This window comes from Dipodomys spectabilis, unplaced genomic scaffold (genome assembly GCF_019054845.1).
Source record: "Dipodomys spectabilis isolate Male_0828 unplaced genomic scaffold, ASM1905484v1 ptg000043l, whole genome shotgun sequence".
Lineage (NCBI taxonomy): Eukaryota > Metazoa > Chordata > Mammalia > Rodentia > Heteromyidae > Dipodomys > Dipodomys spectabilis.
The window spans coordinates 32,161,452-32,178,386 of record NW_024870720.1 but is presented as its reverse complement, the minus strand read 5'-3'; the positions used below and the strand labels follow the sequence as shown (position 1 = coordinate 32,178,386).

Genomic DNA, 16,935 nt, shown 5'->3' with positions numbered 1-16,935 from the left:
GTCCTCTTACCTGAAACACTGATGGAAAATGACTGGTCGAGCAATCTGTTCCCTTCTCCATCAACCACATCAAATTTAAAAGCAAAGCTCCCATCAGGTTCTCCTGTTCCATGACTATATTCTACTTGCCCTACCAAAGGAAAAACAAATCCAAGTTTTGCTATTAGTGCTTTCTGTCCTTATATGTGCAGCAAAAGACTGCAACTGGTCTTCACACCAAAGAATCAATTTATACCCTCTCACTTTGATAATGCTGTTGACATTTTCATCTAAACCTTTGATTTCTTTGTTCTCTCCCACCACCAACTTCCTCATACGCAAAGGCCTCTTCATAAAAAATTTACTCCACATGACATTTCTTACGGTCAAGGCTTAGCTTTACTGAAAGATCTAGCTCAGCTTCTAAGGTGGCATCATGAAAAACTACATCAGTGAAACTGGCCATGTCTAAAATGTGCAATGATTATACCCAGATAAGATGGTATGATGCTGTTATATATCCCCATCATGGGCAGGAGGATGCCCAGCTGCAACCTACAGTCTCTCCACTTCCCATTACAGGGAGCAATGTGAGTATAAAGAACAGATAAACAGGTAAACATGCAAACTCTGCGCAGAGAACAAAGATCCCAAGAGAGAAGTATGATGCGTCACATTATCTTACTGTTTCATTTATATGTATCCATCAGCACAAATATAATGAAATCTGTCTGGTCTTATACTAAGAGAAGTATGGAATACTTAAAAAAGCTACTACTTGCCAAGCATTGGTGGCTCATTCTTGTAATCCTACCTGATCAGGAGGCTGAGATCTGAGGATCAAGGTTCAATATCAGCCAGGGCAAGAAAGTCTTTAAGATTTTGATCTCCAATTACCCAGAAAAAAGCTACAAATGGAGCTAAGGTTCAGGTGGTAGAGCACCAGCCTTGAGCACAAAAGCTAAGAGATAGTGCCTAGGCCCTGACTTCAAAGCTCTAGTACTGGCACAAAAAAAGAGCGCTAGCCTTGAGCTGAAGATCTGAGGGACAGTGCCCAGGCCCAGAGTTCAGGCCCCACGACCGGACCAAAACAAACAAACAAAAAAGACATGCAACCAATCCAGATGCTCCTCAGTAGATGAATGGATCAAGGAAATGTGATATATGATATATATATATATATATATATATATATGTAATTCTATGCCTCCATCAGAAAGAATGACATCGCCCCACTCATAAAGAAATGGAAAGACTTGGGGAAAAAATCATATTAAATGAAGCCTGACCTAAAGAAACATAGGCTCCATGGTTTCCCTAATTTGTAATAATTAGTATATGTCTAGGGTAGTCCTAGCAGAGGTTGACAGTAGCTCAACAGCTATGCACATATGACCATATAAAATCATGCTAATCAAAATGAACTCCAAGATATGGAAACAAGAGGGTTTTTTTTGTTGTTTTTAATGTATTGTGTGAAGTTATTTCTTTTTTCTTTCGCTTTTTCCCCTTTGGTTTATCTCCTGATGTCACTGTTTCTTAATCTGGTACTCTGCAGTGTCTTGCATATACGTTTATTTGATCTAGGGAAGGGAAGGGGAACAATAAAATGGTGAGACAAAGAACAATGGGGGAATCAATGCAACAGCGATACAAGACACTACGTTGGAAATGAACTTTACATTTTGTGGGAAGGGGAGGCGGGAAGGAAAGTGGGAGAAAAACCAAAGGGGATAACAATGTTGACAAGAAATGTACTCATTACATTACTTGAGTAACTGTTACCCACTCTGGAATCACCTTGACAATAAAAAGTTTTTTAAAAAGAGCTACTGCTCTCCCTCTGTGGAGTGCCACATAGATAGACCCAGTGAGAATTCAGCTTCTGCCCATTTTAGGTGTTAGCACCTTAGTGTTCAATCCTCTGGGGGCATATTTCTATCACTAAACAAAATTTCGTGTCATCATGTGACTCAACTATTTTTCCTCTAGTCTGTACCCTCTTTTCCTCCCCCTTGTCTACCCTCAAAAGCACTGTACAATAGCTGTGTAGCATTTAACATTTACGTCTTTACTTCACATCAGCATTTCCTGAAGGAGGGAAGAGCCATGTAATTTCCCCCAGGCAGCTCGGATTTATGCCCTTCCATTTTGCTTAGTTCATTAACTTGTGCACTTTGGGGAACTGAAAAGAGATATAAATTGCTCACCTAAGGAAGGCATAATTCTCATCGTAATCCATCCCAACTTGCTTTTTTATTTCTTTCTCTGACACACACTTTTGAGCATCATAGCAAGTCACGATGCCTTGTCTCCTTCTAGAACAGCCTCAACTTGCATCAGTGCATCCATGCATGTCATGACATGCATGCATTTTTGCTAAGAAAGTTATTTTTTTCAACAGAAAGTGAAATAAAGAGAAAAAAATGAAGCTATAACTTGGATCTTATTCAAAACAAAGAGCAGACAGTTTTCTGCCCTAGGCTAACTGGTGTTTAACTCCTAAAGTGCAGTTTACTCTTGCAGGCGAAGTCCCTGGAAGCCTAGGCAGATAGAGAAAACTGGCCAACCTCGACTGATGTCTGCCTGGGTGAAACTTCGGATGGGACCTTTAACAGAGATTTGTTCCACACTGTCACGTTTAACCATCTGCAGGTGACCTGCGCCAGGATCTTCCTTCATGATGTACACAACCTGACGGCCATCAGAGCTGACGTCAGTCACTTTCAAGTGCTGTTCTGTGATGTGTGCTGCCGACCCTGGGAAAGAACAGAAGAATGCCAGTCCCCTTTCCTTCAAATGAGATATCAAATGATTTTAGGAGACTGAAGGATAAGTTATCATTCACTCCTTGGGCTTTGGTACCAGGCACTTGTCCTCAATTACCCTAAACTTTAATTTCTTGAAATGAAATAATCTCATGTTTAAAACTAAACCCTGATTTTCTTTTTATCCATTTATTTTCCTCTCCCTGTGTTCATTCTACCCAGTAGCCACCAGTTAGTAGCGAGGAATAACTCCTAATACCATGATGCAAATAACTTCTATATTTATGATTTCAGAAATCTTCTGGGATTTAATTTATTTACAGTGTCAAGGGTCACAAAACCATAAGCACAAAACCACTGGCATCTCAGGGGGAATAGTAAAAGCAGTGCTTATCAAGACCGACCAACGGTAAGCTAAGTACAAGGAGCAGGGTGATCTACTTGCAGGTGCTGGGGACAGAAGCAAGGCACTCACCCCGCCTCCTTGGCCCAGAAACACCTCTTCTCAGAGTCTTGTCCTTTGCTTTCCTGCCTACTTTTCTCTCATATTACGTGTAGTAAATTCTAGCCAAGCAGGTCTGTATCATCATCCATGTGTCAGGGATCTAGTGTCAGGCAATCCATCATAGGCTCGGATGGCCTCTGTATCTCTTAGCTAGAAACCTTCAGAGATGTGGTAGTGTGTTCTCTGGAACAAGGATCAGACTGCTTGTGCTTGCTAAAACAGAGGAAGTTCCTCAAGCCCAACTTTCCCCTTCTGTCATATATCCTCCGATATGTGAAGGCATCCAAGTGGTCCTGTGTAGCACTCCCATGAGATGGAGAAGACTAAGGGGAACGGTGAAAACTTCCTGATGCCCAGGCTGCCTGCTCTGCCACAAAGAATGACGTACCTTTCTCTGATGGAGGAACTGTGTATCTTCTACTACAATCCATGAAGTAGTAACAGGTTAGGTTCCAAGTAAAGTCCATTTGTAAACCGAATCCCTGGGTACTTCAGTAACTCTCATATTTTCAAATACTAAAAATACTACAGTGTATCTCTTTCCATCCAAAATACCTGTGAAACTAAGACTGGGTCCTAGTGAGATTCTGACATGCTGGACCCAAGGTACACTCCCCAATTAAGTAACTTTCCACTGTAGTCTGAGCCCAAGATGTATATTTTGCCACAGCTCCTTCCGAGGTACAAAAAGATGGCAAAATGTTGTGAGTTAGATGCTTGGATTCCATACTGCATACTTCTTAATAATTTGCACCATGTTTTAATACACAATAACCTTCCATTGTCCTCTCCGTGACTTTTGAATTTGAACTTGGAGCCTCATGACTGGTTGGCTTTGCTTGGCCTGGCTGGTACTCTGCCATTTGAGTCATATCTCCAACTCAGCTTTTTGATAGGTTATTTTGGAGATGAAGTCTCATGGATGTTTCTGCCTGGGCTGGCTTTGAACTGTAATCCTTCAGATCTCAGCCTCCCAAGTATCTAGGATTAGAGGTGTGAGCCACTGACATCTGGCTCCTCTATGTCTCTATTTTTTTGTGTGTTTTTGTTTGTCTGTGTTTTTTTTTTAATTCAGCATAGTAAAAGTTATCCTAGGTTGTTTTTATGTTGGGAATCCATGAGTTTTGTAGAAGAGAAGTACTGCTACAGGAAACCTGGAACCGGAGGTACCTAGATAAACTAAGATTTTTGAGGACCCTGAAAATAGCAAACTCCTTTATAAACTGTTCTCAAATTCACAGCCAGAGGCATCTGGTTCAGTGAATTTCAGTGGCTTACATTTTCATTCTCAATATTTAGTATCCCCAAAATAACAGTTCTCTAAACCCCCAATATCTCCAGGTATTGAATAGCTGGTTTAAGATCCACCCACAGCCCTAACATGGAAGTGAATACGTACCCTGGAGAAAGAAATAAAGACAAAAGGTAAACAGCCTCATCTCTCTACTCCTATGACATCTTCTAATGTTTCCCTCAGGCTCAAGTGATGAAGGTTTGTTGGAAGGTCCTGGAAATTCTAGGAGGTTAGTCTCCCTAGAGGAAGTACATGGTGTGTGTGTGGGGCGGGGAGTCTTTGGGGGCTGCATATTCTTCTGGCCTCTAAATTTCTGTCTCTCTTTGCTTCTTGGCAATGAGGTGAGCAGCTCTGCTATGATGTTCTGTCTTACTACAGCCAAATGGCCAGGAATTGAAAGCTCTCAAACCATGTGTCAAAAGAAATCTTTTTTTCTTTTCAGTTGTTTCACCCAGGTGTTTGCAATGGTGATGAAAAGTTTTGAGTAACACACCTGCTGAGAGCTGCAGCCTTCGGTTTACCGCCAGGTGGGGGGTGTCACTTGTAGGTAGTTCTATGTAGATCTCCATCCTCCCTGTGTCCACATGGAAGCCATCAGAGAGAGAAAACCGGAACTCATCCACTGCCACACCAGGGTCACCAGGCAGATACCCGATCAGCCCAGCTAGAACTTCCTGGTAAGTGAAGGAGGAACCCTGGGCTAAAACTGTCCCATTCTCCAGAGACTCAGAAGCAGTAAATCTTCTCAGCAGATGACCTAAAGAAGAGCATCAAAGAGTTAATGGTGCTACCTATATAGTGTGTGATTTTGCTAATCAGTAGGTCACCAGGCCTCAGAGGTACTAGGTACCAACAACTTAGCATTTTGCGTGTAAGTACAAGTGTTTCCCTGGGGCCTCATCTATAAATAAAGAAATCAAGTCCCCCCCTTCCTGGTTAAATCTCTCTTAAAGAGACACAGATGGATGTGGCAATATAGTAGCTTAGAAATCACACCTCCCTCCATGAATTCAAGCTCACTTCATTATGTAAATCTTTTTGTCTCCCTCTCTAAAGTGAAAACAGGACTCTTTACTCACATCCCTTTTCTTAGGACAGGTGGAACGGGAGATGGGAGTTTGTTTTAAACAAAAAGCAATGGGAATAATTTAAACTCAGAAAGACACATTTATATTAAAGCTTAGGTTTCTGTTCTCAAGGGTCAAGTGCAATCCCATTTATAGCACTACATTACAGAAAATGAAAGTGTAAGAAAAAGTAGCCAGAGAAAATGATACAAGTTCACTGTTTGCATGTATAGAGATGTTATGATACAATTCATTATTATGTATGGTTTACTACATGCCAATTAAAAAAGAAAGCAAAGTGAATAAAAGCAAGAGAAAAATGCAAATACCAGTGGTGTCTCTTCTATGAACCCTTCATCAACAACAGCTATTTTACCTTTGCAAGCCCAAAAGGTTGATTGAGACACAGAACCACATGGATTTAGAGCTCGAGGTACTTCTTGGGGGACAGTGCTTAGAAAAGAAAGAAGTAAAAGATCCCCATAGAGCTTTCTACATCTGGCTTAAGTCAGAAAGTAAATACCCTATCTGCAAAAGGAGCAAGCTCACAGAGACTTCTAAATGCCACCAGCCTGCCATGAGAGGGGTCTGGAACTATCCAACAATGATGCCATCTCTGAGAAGAGAATATGCTAATGCTGAAACCTGTTTTGCTTGACGTTACATAGCAAAATAAGAAAGCAGCTGAAATTAAATTTCTGAGTTACCAATTACCTAGGATTCAGGCTTTTTAAACAGTCAGTATCTACTGTGACCTCAAGAATAATAACTAGCTGTGAATTTGATTATACTTTGATGTGAAGAATAGACTATATATAGAAAAGGCAAAGGAATAGCAACTGAAACATATGTGCTGATTCTAGTAACCCATCCGGCACCTCAATTAAGAAGCTTGCCACAGCAGTTTATATCCTACCGTGGTCAGGCTTTTTTGTCAATACAAAAATCAGCTCATTATCTGGGGTGTCCAGATCATGCAGGCTCAGAGAAGAATTGCTTAGCGCCACTCCGGAGCTCAGCTGTACTCCAAGGGGTCGCAAAGTCATCCTGGGAGGTTCATCGTTCTTCCTCTAATGGAAGCAGAAAACATTGGGTCTCACACATATATTAGTTTAAGAAGAAAGAAAACACATGTTTTTAAGAGAAAGCATCATTGTGGTAGCAACCTCTACTATCAAAACAGTATTTAATGGGTTACTACCCTGATCAGAATAATTAGTTTGAGAAGACACACAAACAGTATGTTCTTTTGAAGAAGCTAAGTGCTTTCTATAAAAATCTTCTAAGTTTTCTTCCACAGGTACAGTGACTGTATTTTCTAGACTCTGGAATGGACATATTATTGAAAAAGACAAGCCTGTTTGGGAGAAATCGATGGTAAAACGTTTGAACCCAGAACTGCCATAGAAAACCTTAAGCAAGTCTCAGTACTTATAGAAGGACACAGTATTGGAAAGTGCAGATTTCTTTTTTTTTTTTTTTTTGGAAAGTGCAGATTTCTTGAGCTGACTCATAGACCTCTACTTCAGTGTCATTTAAGGCTTATGAAGATTCCATGCAACTAATTTTCCCAAGGAGCAGTTACTCCATTCTGAGAACATTCCCATTTTCCCTCCCTTCCCCTCCCCCACTTATCTCTTGTTCTCATCTTCTCCTTGGGTAGAGCTTAAATGAAAATAAAGACATTAATTTCAGAGAAACACAGGAAAATTAGTCTGCATCACTATGCCACTGATAAAAGTTTTCCAGCCTGATTCTCTCAGACCTTCCCCAAATGCTGATCTTAATTCCACAAGTTTCCTGAAAGTCAGGATTGTGTTTTAGAATTGATATTTAAAAGTGAAGGTCAAATCCATCCTTTTTTGCTTTTGAATCCACATAAAGAAAGCTCTCTAATGGGAAGACCCTGTGTGGTCAAAAGATCAATGAATGGTTCCAACTCCCCAAGCAATTACCTCGATGGTGATATTGATGCTGTGAATTTCTGAACGACTGGTTCCATCACTCACATAAAAGCTAAAAATATCATGGGTTGGCTCGATGCTTTCATGAACACTCTGGAAATAGTAAATATAGTTTTCCAGAACATCTTGAATAAGGAATGATGCTTCTAGGTCACCAGTAGTCCCAGGGCCAAAGCGATCACCTATTTAAACATGAAAAGAGGACTTTTACCTTCATCTAACAGTTTCCACTTACTAGGATAAATTAGAAAAGAAGACATTACTTTCAAAACAAGGGGAAAATATGCTTACTGGGTGCCAGTGGCTCATGCCTGTAATCCTAGATACTCAAGAGGCTGAGACCTAAGGATTGTGGTTTGAAGTCAGCCTTGGCAGGAAAGTACATGAGATTCTTACCTCCAATTAACCACCACAAAGCCCAAGTGGTAGAATACCAACTTTGAGTGAAAATGCTAATGGTCAGAGACTAGCCCCTGAGTTCAAGCTCCAACACTGGTGTGCACATGCATGTGCACATGTGTACATGCACACACACACATGTGCACACATACGTGCGCGCGCACACACACACACACACACACACACACACACACACACACACACACACAGAATATATGCTGGTGGACAAAGCTTTGAGAATGACGAAAGCATAGCGCAGGAACTGGAAATCTCAGGGTTGGATCCCAGATTTCACAGACTATTTCTCATCTATAAACAGACACACCTGCCCAGTGTCTCCACATGTAAACACAGAAGACAGCATACTTGAAAACATTCATGTTTTTGTTTCCTAGAGGGCAGAATCAGTGGTTGTTTCATTAGGAATTGTTCATAACATAAATCTTGGGGGTAACGAACAACACAACAGTCAAGATTCTCCTTTAAACTGAAGCCAACTTCAACACCATTCTGTCTGGCATAGCCTGTAAGAGAAACATTTTCTCTGTGGAAGGAATATTTTAACTATACATCTTTTTATCTAAGAAGTCTGTCCAGCCAGCATGTTTGCACTTGACTTCCTAGTTTCTTTTCTTTTTTTGGGGGTCTGGTTGTGGGGCCTGAACTCTGGGCCTGGTTTCTGTCCCTCAGCTCTTCAGCTCAAGGCTAGCACTCTACCACTTGAGCCAGAGCACCATTTCTGGCTTTTTTTCTTTTTGCTTATGTGGTGCTGAGGAATCGAACCCAGGGCCTCAGGCATGCAAGGCAAGCGCTGTACCACTGAGCCACCTTCCCAGCCCCTTGACTTCCTAGTTTCTTAATTAAACCTGTGCGAAGCTGGAATTTGTTGTAGGAGATGATTCCAGGAATACTGCAATGTCCAGGGGCCACTCAGCTGCCATGACACTCAGTATCATTTTAGGTTGGAGGTGTTCAGATCCCAAACACAGCTTGGGTGATGCTACAGTTTGGAAATGTGTTCCCTATGGGCCATGTGTTAAGTGAGGTGGGCTTTTCAAGGGGATATTGGACTCCTGTCCCTTCTTTTCTCTCTTCTGCATATTCATCATTAGATGAGCAGCTCAGCCACACTCTCAGCCACACTCCTGAAAGCCAGGAGTCAACCATGGACTGAAACTTTGGGAGCCATGAATCAAAATAAACCTTGTCTCTGAAAATGTTGACATATTTCAGGTATTTGTCACAGTAATGGAAAGCCGACCGACACAAATGCCATTGAAATCTTTACACAAAATGCTGCTTCCAACTTACTCTTCTCATCCTTGTCTCAAATGCTGCAAGAGGCCAAGGGGAAGAGTAAGCAATGTCTAAATGATGGATGCCTTGTCTTTACTTGGTTCTAACCTGACTCCTTCCAACTGATTGATTTTAAATTGTTACCACAATTCTCTTCTAGAAATGAGAAGAAAAAAAAAAAAAAGGAACCCTGTGTCTTCAACCGTTTCCTGGATATCTATCAACAAGAAAAGTACAGTTGGCAGATGTGAAACAATAAAGCCTTTCCTTTCCCTTCTCCATGATCCTTTGCAAATATCAATGTCCTGAACTATATACAGTGCCACATTTGTTGGTATACCAACAGAAATATTAGAAATGAAAGCTTTTTTTTAAAAGATAAGCTGCTTGAAAGAAGAGCTCGAGGCATTATTTTTTCTTTCAATGACATGAATTTTCTTTACCCTTCAGAGCACAGAGAGGTTTACAGGGCCACTGATCCAATAATCCCTAGATCATACAGTTCAGATTTCCAGAAGGAACTCTAAAATTCCTCCCAATTTTTACTTTCTCCTCCCATTGATCACTATAAACAAGGGAAATGTGACTTTATTGTTTGGGCAAAAATAACCTGAAGAAATGATGTTTCAGAATATAAGTGGATACCTTACTTTAAATCTCTGGAAAATAAGCCAATGAACACTGAAATGTCACAGAAATTTCTTATTTTGGGCAGTATGGGGTTTTGAACTCAGGGACTTAGACTTGCTGAGCAGGTGCTCTACAATTGAGCCACTATTCCAGACCTGTTTTGTGTTGGCTATTTTAAGATAAGATCTCACTCTTCGCTGGGTACATGCCTGGATGATATCCTCCTATTATGTTTCCCACTCTAGCTGGGCTAACAGGCTTATACCACCATGCCCTGCACCTAGATTCTCAAAACTTCTTCTCTGGTTTGTCCTGGAACTACAATCCTCCTGACTTCAACCTTTGGTAGCTGGGATGACTGGTACACATCAATCCAACTAACCCAGCTATTGGTTGAAATGGGGTCTCTAAATTTTTTTCTAGCTGTCAACTACAATACTCCCATCACGCCCTCCTGAGTAGCTAGGATTATAAGTGTGAGCCATTGGTGCTAAGCTGCTACTGAAACTTTAAGTTCCAATCTTTCCAAGTTTTAAAGTTGTACTTTCTACATTTGGATGTCAATCACTCTTACTAAATGTGTTTCACTGTCTTCTTAAGCACAATATGATACCCGTAAACCCAATAATCAGAGATATGTCGGGCTGTCATTATATTGCCTACTATTGGACTGCACTGGAATATAGTAATGCCCCCAGTGGTACCAGAAAGGAGGTGGTTCCTGTTTCTGCAAGTCCAAAATGAATTCAGATACTATTCCATGAGATTTCATACCTAGCATGATAATGTTGTGTTTCTTTCCTTCTTGTCAAGGAGAAATCAAAGGCACTTCTTGTAGCAGTTTTTAAAAAAAAGATCATCTGAGTTCTGGATATAAGTAGTTCATTTCATATACATACATAAGATAACCAAAGGCACAGGGCCTTCCTATGCAGGAAAGGCAGGCTCCTTAGCTGATAGCACCTGAGCAATTATTTTAGATCTCCAAATGCCTTTTCCTTATATCCAGGCTTATACCCATGTTATTATGGGCCAGTGATTATGGCCATTAAACCAGCAGCCTTGGCATCACTGATGAACTGGCAAAAAAGGCAAATTCATAGGCCACACCAGGCTCCAGAAATAGAAACTCTTGTGTCACTGCCAAGGAAACCACTCTCATAGAACTCCAGGCAATAGTTACGCACACTAAAGTTTTCAAAACCCTTTTTTAGAAAGGCTGAGGCTTGCTAACATTTTGACTTCTATCCCAATGGCTACCCCCTCTACATGGCCATCTCTGCTCCTCTGTGCCAGGTAAATGCAAACAACCATGTAACAATGGCTTCCAAAGAAAGACACCAGAGAAAAAAGATGGCTCTGTGTGTGTGTGTGTGTGATTTCCAAACACCCGCACTCTTCCCTTTGCAAGAAATGCCATTTTCCTTCTGCTCACAGTGAATCCCATTAGCCCAACAAGTTCCAACCTGCTCAGACTTTACTGCTTTCCTAGGCAAAAGTCATTACTTTGTTTTATGTACTCTCTCCATGCTTTGCTCCTTCTTTTTTTTTTTCCTGGCATTTGTCGTTTATTATAATTTATCAATCTTCATATCTGTCTCAAACTCTAGGCAAGGTCTGCATTATTCATCTTTATATCCATTGTATCTAGCACAAACATTTGTTGAAGCAAACTTAATTCCACAATAAACAAATCAGAGCACATGCACTGAGAGACAAGACAGGGAAAATCCCCAAGCCTTTTGATAGGAAAACATGACCACTCTAAATGAGTTCCCCGTCACTGGGCTCAATTCTCAGGCACCATGCTGACCACCGACACCTGCAGCAATGGCTTCACTATGGGAGCTGCTAGTTGCATGCCAATTAGAGCTGGTGCTCAGGAATCTCATGGCAGGGGCATCAGCACAGCAACCTGCTATGAGCTGTCTCAGCTGCCAGTCAGAGAAGGTCTCAGGGGGCCTATGGTCTGTACAGGCCTTTTGTGCCTCTTCCGTGTGATAACCACCAGTGGGTCGAGGGCAGATGGTGAAGGAGGAAGAATGTTGAAAAAGGTGCCACCAAGAGACAGCATGCATTTCAATTCATGTCATAGCTATAGAAGGAGCTGAGACATAAGCTGTGGTTCTGCTGAACTGCAGCTGTCTTGAAATAAAGGGACAGGATTCTTTTATGTCTTCAACACCCCATTTAGAATGCCATCCACTGTCCCCGCACCCCCACTGCTGATATTCCAAATCTCTTTTCTCTGCTCTATGTTCCCTATTGCACTTATTCCCCTTTTAACATTTTACCCAGTTTTCTCTTTAATTTGTCTCCCTCCACAAGAATCTAAAGCACTGCAAAGGGGGAAGGTTGTATCTGTTTTATTTACTGATGCATCCCAGGAACTTTTTATAAGTGCATGGCACAAAGAAAATGATTGGTAGATTTCTGTTGAGTAAATGAAACTTTTCCTCCTCACCACCAAAGTGTTTGAAATGGTCCCATTCTTCTTTAACTCTCCATCCCCTGTGTTCCATGGGAATACAGATTCTCCCTCCACCCTCCTTGTTTTTCCAGATCCTGAAAACTTTGACAGCAAATCTGCTATCGTTACCTGTTCCAGTGTTCTCAATGCAGCCATATTTGGGGAGAACACTGAGTTTGATGATGGCATCTCCCTGAAGGTTGTCATGATCCTCAGTAGCAAAGAAATGGTGGAAGGAGAGTGGGGCTCTCCCTCCTTCGTCCACCTAAAGAAGAACAGAATGCAGAGTCCTTGGATGATTGCACATAACTGCAGTAAAAGAAAGATCTGAGTTGAACAGGGCTGCATGGGGTGACCTTCCAGCAACAATTCCACTTCTGGGAGGAGGCAGATCCTCTACAGACGAGATGAGGAATGTGCGTGCTGCTGAAGCCGGGCAATCTTTCAGTGCCTCTCAAATATACACTCAGACACAAGGACTTCAAAGGTGCACTTCATTCAATGATGGATCTGGTTATAAAGCAGCTCACCATCCCAGTGCAGCTATGTGAGGGGATGGCTGCCTCATTGTAGCATCAACAGGCCACAGCTGGAGCGTGATCATAACCGGAGAGTGATAGATCTAGTCCTGCCTCCAATTCTGTGCGAGTAACCATGCTATAGGCGTTACTATCCAGAATAAAAGTCTCATTTATTCCTTTCTGTTCCATATTTATTTATAGTCTGTTTGAGGGAAGGGCTTGCCGTATCTAAAAGCTAATGCTTATCCTAATGTCAAAAAAGAGAAAATAAATCAGTATAAGTAAAAGCAGTTGCTCAAACTAACCTTTTTCCTTTAGGGTACTGTTTTAAATGCTAACTCTGCAACCTACACTGGTGTTTTCTGCTGACCTGCTAGAAACGGCTGAGCCATCTCACTCTGAACAACTCTTGGCTAGCTGTAGGGTGACCTATAAATTACAAAGGGGACTCTGAGAATGAGGACAGTCCAAGTGGCTTCCCCAAAGGGTAGAAAAGGAAAAGTAGAAGAATATCCCAACAATTTAGAAATAATTCCGTTTGAAGAATTATCAACTGCTTGACAAAACCAGAAAGGTTGTAAGCATTGAGTATCATGGTAAGTACTCAAGGCAGGAAGAGGAAACTGAATTAACTTTCAAACTTTAGGTACTATGTGAGGATTGCTCTATGTTATTTCTTCGGTCATCAGAAAAATCTTTTATGTAGTAGGAACAATTTCTTTTCTGGCAGTGAGGCTTGAACTCAGGGTCTAACTCTCTCATTTAGCTTTCTTGCTCACAGCTGGGACTCTACCATTTGAGCTACATCTCCAGATGGACTTTTTGCAGGTTAAAGGCAAGGTAGCGTCTTATGGACTGTTCTGTACAGGCTGGCTTTAAATTGAGATCTTGCAGGTCTCAGCCTCCTGAGTAGCTAGGATTACAGGAATGAACCACAAGAGCATGGTAGCAACTGAACCTAAGAAACATTAATATTTGGCTCATAGTTACTCAGCCAGTAATAGAACTGGACCTGGAACTCACATTTGGGTAAATTTAATGATGAAGACTCTATAGGATCTATGCATATTGCTTAGTGTGGATATCAACTTGCTTGACTGCAGGACAAAATCCATGTTTTAGCTGTTAACATTAAATTGTACACTCCTAGAGTTCTTTTATACTTCTATTTACTCCTAACACTAATAATATCCAGCATAGCATCTAGCACATGGATATTTGTTGGCTGACTAATGTCTATATAGCGCTTCAACCTTCTGCACACAAGTATTGTTAGGCTTTCTGAAAACACACAACTACAAACCATGCATATCTTGGTACCATTGCCTAGAAACTTTGGGGAAAGAAGTTGGTGGCCAATTTAGACAGAAATTCTTTATTTACATCCCCCAAAATTCTAGATCTCTATTGACTTCCTGTTTACTGATCTAAGATTGTTTACCGTGATAAGATCAGCAAAAGCAATGACTGGAGGCGGATTCTTAAAAGGAGTAACCGTGATGGTAAATATCTGATTGTCCAGATGGTTGTGGTCCATGTCAGAGACAGAGAAGTGGAAGCTATCAGTGACCAGATGACCATCCGTCTCAAATACAGCTGAGTATCTATAAAGGCCAAAAGAATGAGTCATCAACTCCTGGGTAAGATGATTGTACTTTTGTAGAAAAGTGAGGTCAGAAGCCTCATATTATTTGAGTTACAACTTGAGGATTAACTTTTTGTATAAATATTTTTAATACAAAATTTAAAACTTCCTGTGAAATAATACAAAATGGTTACCTACCTAATATTGTTTTTGTTGATATCTTCCATTGTGAAATTAGAAAACTCTGAGAGTTCTTCTACCTCAGATCCTGAGGTTCTAGAAAGAGCACCATACATTGGCAAGGAACTTAATTGAATCCAGATCTCAGAGTCAGGTGATGAATCATCCTAATCAGGTAGATAGGAGTAAGGGTGTGAATGCACATTTGCAAGAAAAAAAAAAAATCCCATTGTGTAGAGGTCTGCAGGTGTTTCTGTCTCTGCTAATGACCAAAACCTCCTACCATCTGTTCATTAAGCAACATCATTTCAAACTTTAGGAAAACCTCAGTATTTAGTCCTCCTTCAATAAAAGAGGAATAATAGGATAATGTTTTCTTCCAAGAATAGCTCAGGTGGAATGAACTTTAGGTATGAAGTATAAAACAAAGAGATACCCTATTGATGCCTTAAGAATGGAAAATTTTGTTTTTATTACAAGTGTACAAAAATAAATAAAATGTGATCAGCTGTAAGTCATCTATCTACCAACACAGATATAGGCTTCTTCCATATCACTTGTATTTTAGAAGCAAGTAAAATTCTATTACAATATATTACACTACACAAGGCCAAAAGTCTATGAGGCAGAATGAGTGGAAAATATTTAGATTAGCCAGTGGCTCATTTGATAAAAATCATGTATATAATATCCAATGTGATGAAGTTTTGGATTAACAAAATGATCTAGGAACCCGTCCATTCCCTTCTGTTACGACTGAATCTATGGATCACACTCCACAGTGTGATCCTCAATATTAACAAAGAACATTTCTTTCTCCTTCTCTATGGTTTACTGAGAAATAAAGTTAGTTTTCTGTATTTCTCCACATTCAATAACTGAATATACTTTAAAATTAATTAATTTTTCGAAGTTTATATGAAATTTCTTCTTTATGACTCTTCCAGACCTATATGTAATGTCCTTTGATCACATTTACTTCCTCTTTAAAACTGAATGATGAACAATTTCCTATTTCTAACAAGAATATTTTGGAAACATCTAGAAGGCAGGAAAAAAACCTGTTGGTAGTTCTTTTTAAATCGTTTCTTTGGCAATACTAGGGTTTGAACTCAGAACCGTGACCTTGCTAGGAAGGATCTGACTACTTAAGTCCAAACTCCAGCCCTCATTCATCTTTTTGATGAATTATGAGAATGGAGCATTCCACTTTTTCATAAACAACAATGAAAACAATACGCTGCATGGTCAATTTTACTTTCAAATGTAAATTTTGGCAGTCATGTAGTCATGTGTGGAATCGGATCAGGCTTGTGTACACTGCTACCTGGTAGGCCAGAGACAGCACTTTTCAATCCACTCTTACTTCTATCCTCAGGGCTCTTTTTTTTGGGGGTCGGGTCATGGGGCCTGAACTCTGGGCCTGGGCACTGTCCCTCAGCTCTTCAGCTCAAGGCTAGCGCTCTACCACTTGAGCCACAGTACCACTTCTGGCTTTTTTTTTTTTTTTGCTTATGTGGTGCTGAGGAATTGAACCCAGGGCCTCATGCATGCAAAGCAAATGCTCTACCACTGAGCCACCTTCCCAGCCCCTCAGGGCTCTTTTTAAGTTAGTGGTTCTGAACCTCAAAGCAAGAGATACACATTTATTGAACCTGAAAAGCTTTGGAAAATGTCCTCTACATTCATACTTGTTTAAAGTTTCTCTCTTTCTGTACAATATGTAAGCTTCCACGGGACTACTTCTTAATATTACTGTGAGGCCCCACTAACAGAGAATTTTAAAGAAAATGTTCAGAGTTTTAAGGTCTCATTTTCTGAGATGGTGATAAACTACAAAGCTAGCGCGTGTGGCTCTTAATTAGAATGAAGAGCTTCTAAATTCCACATTGGCAAATTTGGCAAGGAAATGCTTATCTCATGTGAAGCATATCTTATTAGGCTTCAATTTTTAAGTGACTTCTGGCTTTGAAAAAGTGGGAAATCAGCTAAGTTTTTTTCCCCCAAAATACTGTCATAATTTAAAGAAAATCACTATCTCAAAACATTCAAAATACTGCAGATACAGAGAATACCTATGAATATAAATCTTGTCTTCATGTAACTGTCCTGCTCAAAGCTCTACATTCCTTTGGGTTAATTCATGTTTTCATTTTCCTCTTATTACTAATTATAAACAGCCAAGCATATAACTATACTAAATATAAATAATTATTATGTATACAGCCAAGACTCTACTATTCAGTGAGATTATATATGTGTGTATATATTATATAT

At 40.4% G+C, this 16,935-nt stretch overlaps 1 protein-coding gene across 1 annotated transcript in view; it reads right to left on the bottom strand.

The window, feature by feature from the left end:
- The window catches only part of Fras1 (Fraser extracellular matrix complex subunit 1), a 448,626-nt gene that overhangs the window by 82,596 nt on the left and 349,095 nt on the right, over positions 1–16,935 (bottom strand). Inside the window, exons 39-46 of the mRNA XM_042678144.1 lie at positions 14,677–14,825; positions 14,335–14,497; positions 12,502–12,637; positions 7,569–7,759; positions 6,530–6,683; positions 5,040–5,303; positions 2,550–2,738; positions 11–130 (exon numbers count right to left, since the gene is read on the bottom strand). Coding sequence (XP_042534078.1) covers positions 11–130; positions 2,550–2,738; positions 5,040–5,303; positions 6,530–6,683; positions 7,569–7,759; positions 12,502–12,637; positions 14,335–14,497; positions 14,677–14,825 — 1,366 coding nt within the window. The remainder of the gene's footprint in view (positions 1–10; positions 131–2,549; positions 2,739–5,039; positions 5,304–6,529; positions 6,684–7,568; positions 7,760–12,501; positions 12,638–14,334; positions 14,498–14,676; positions 14,826–16,935) is intronic.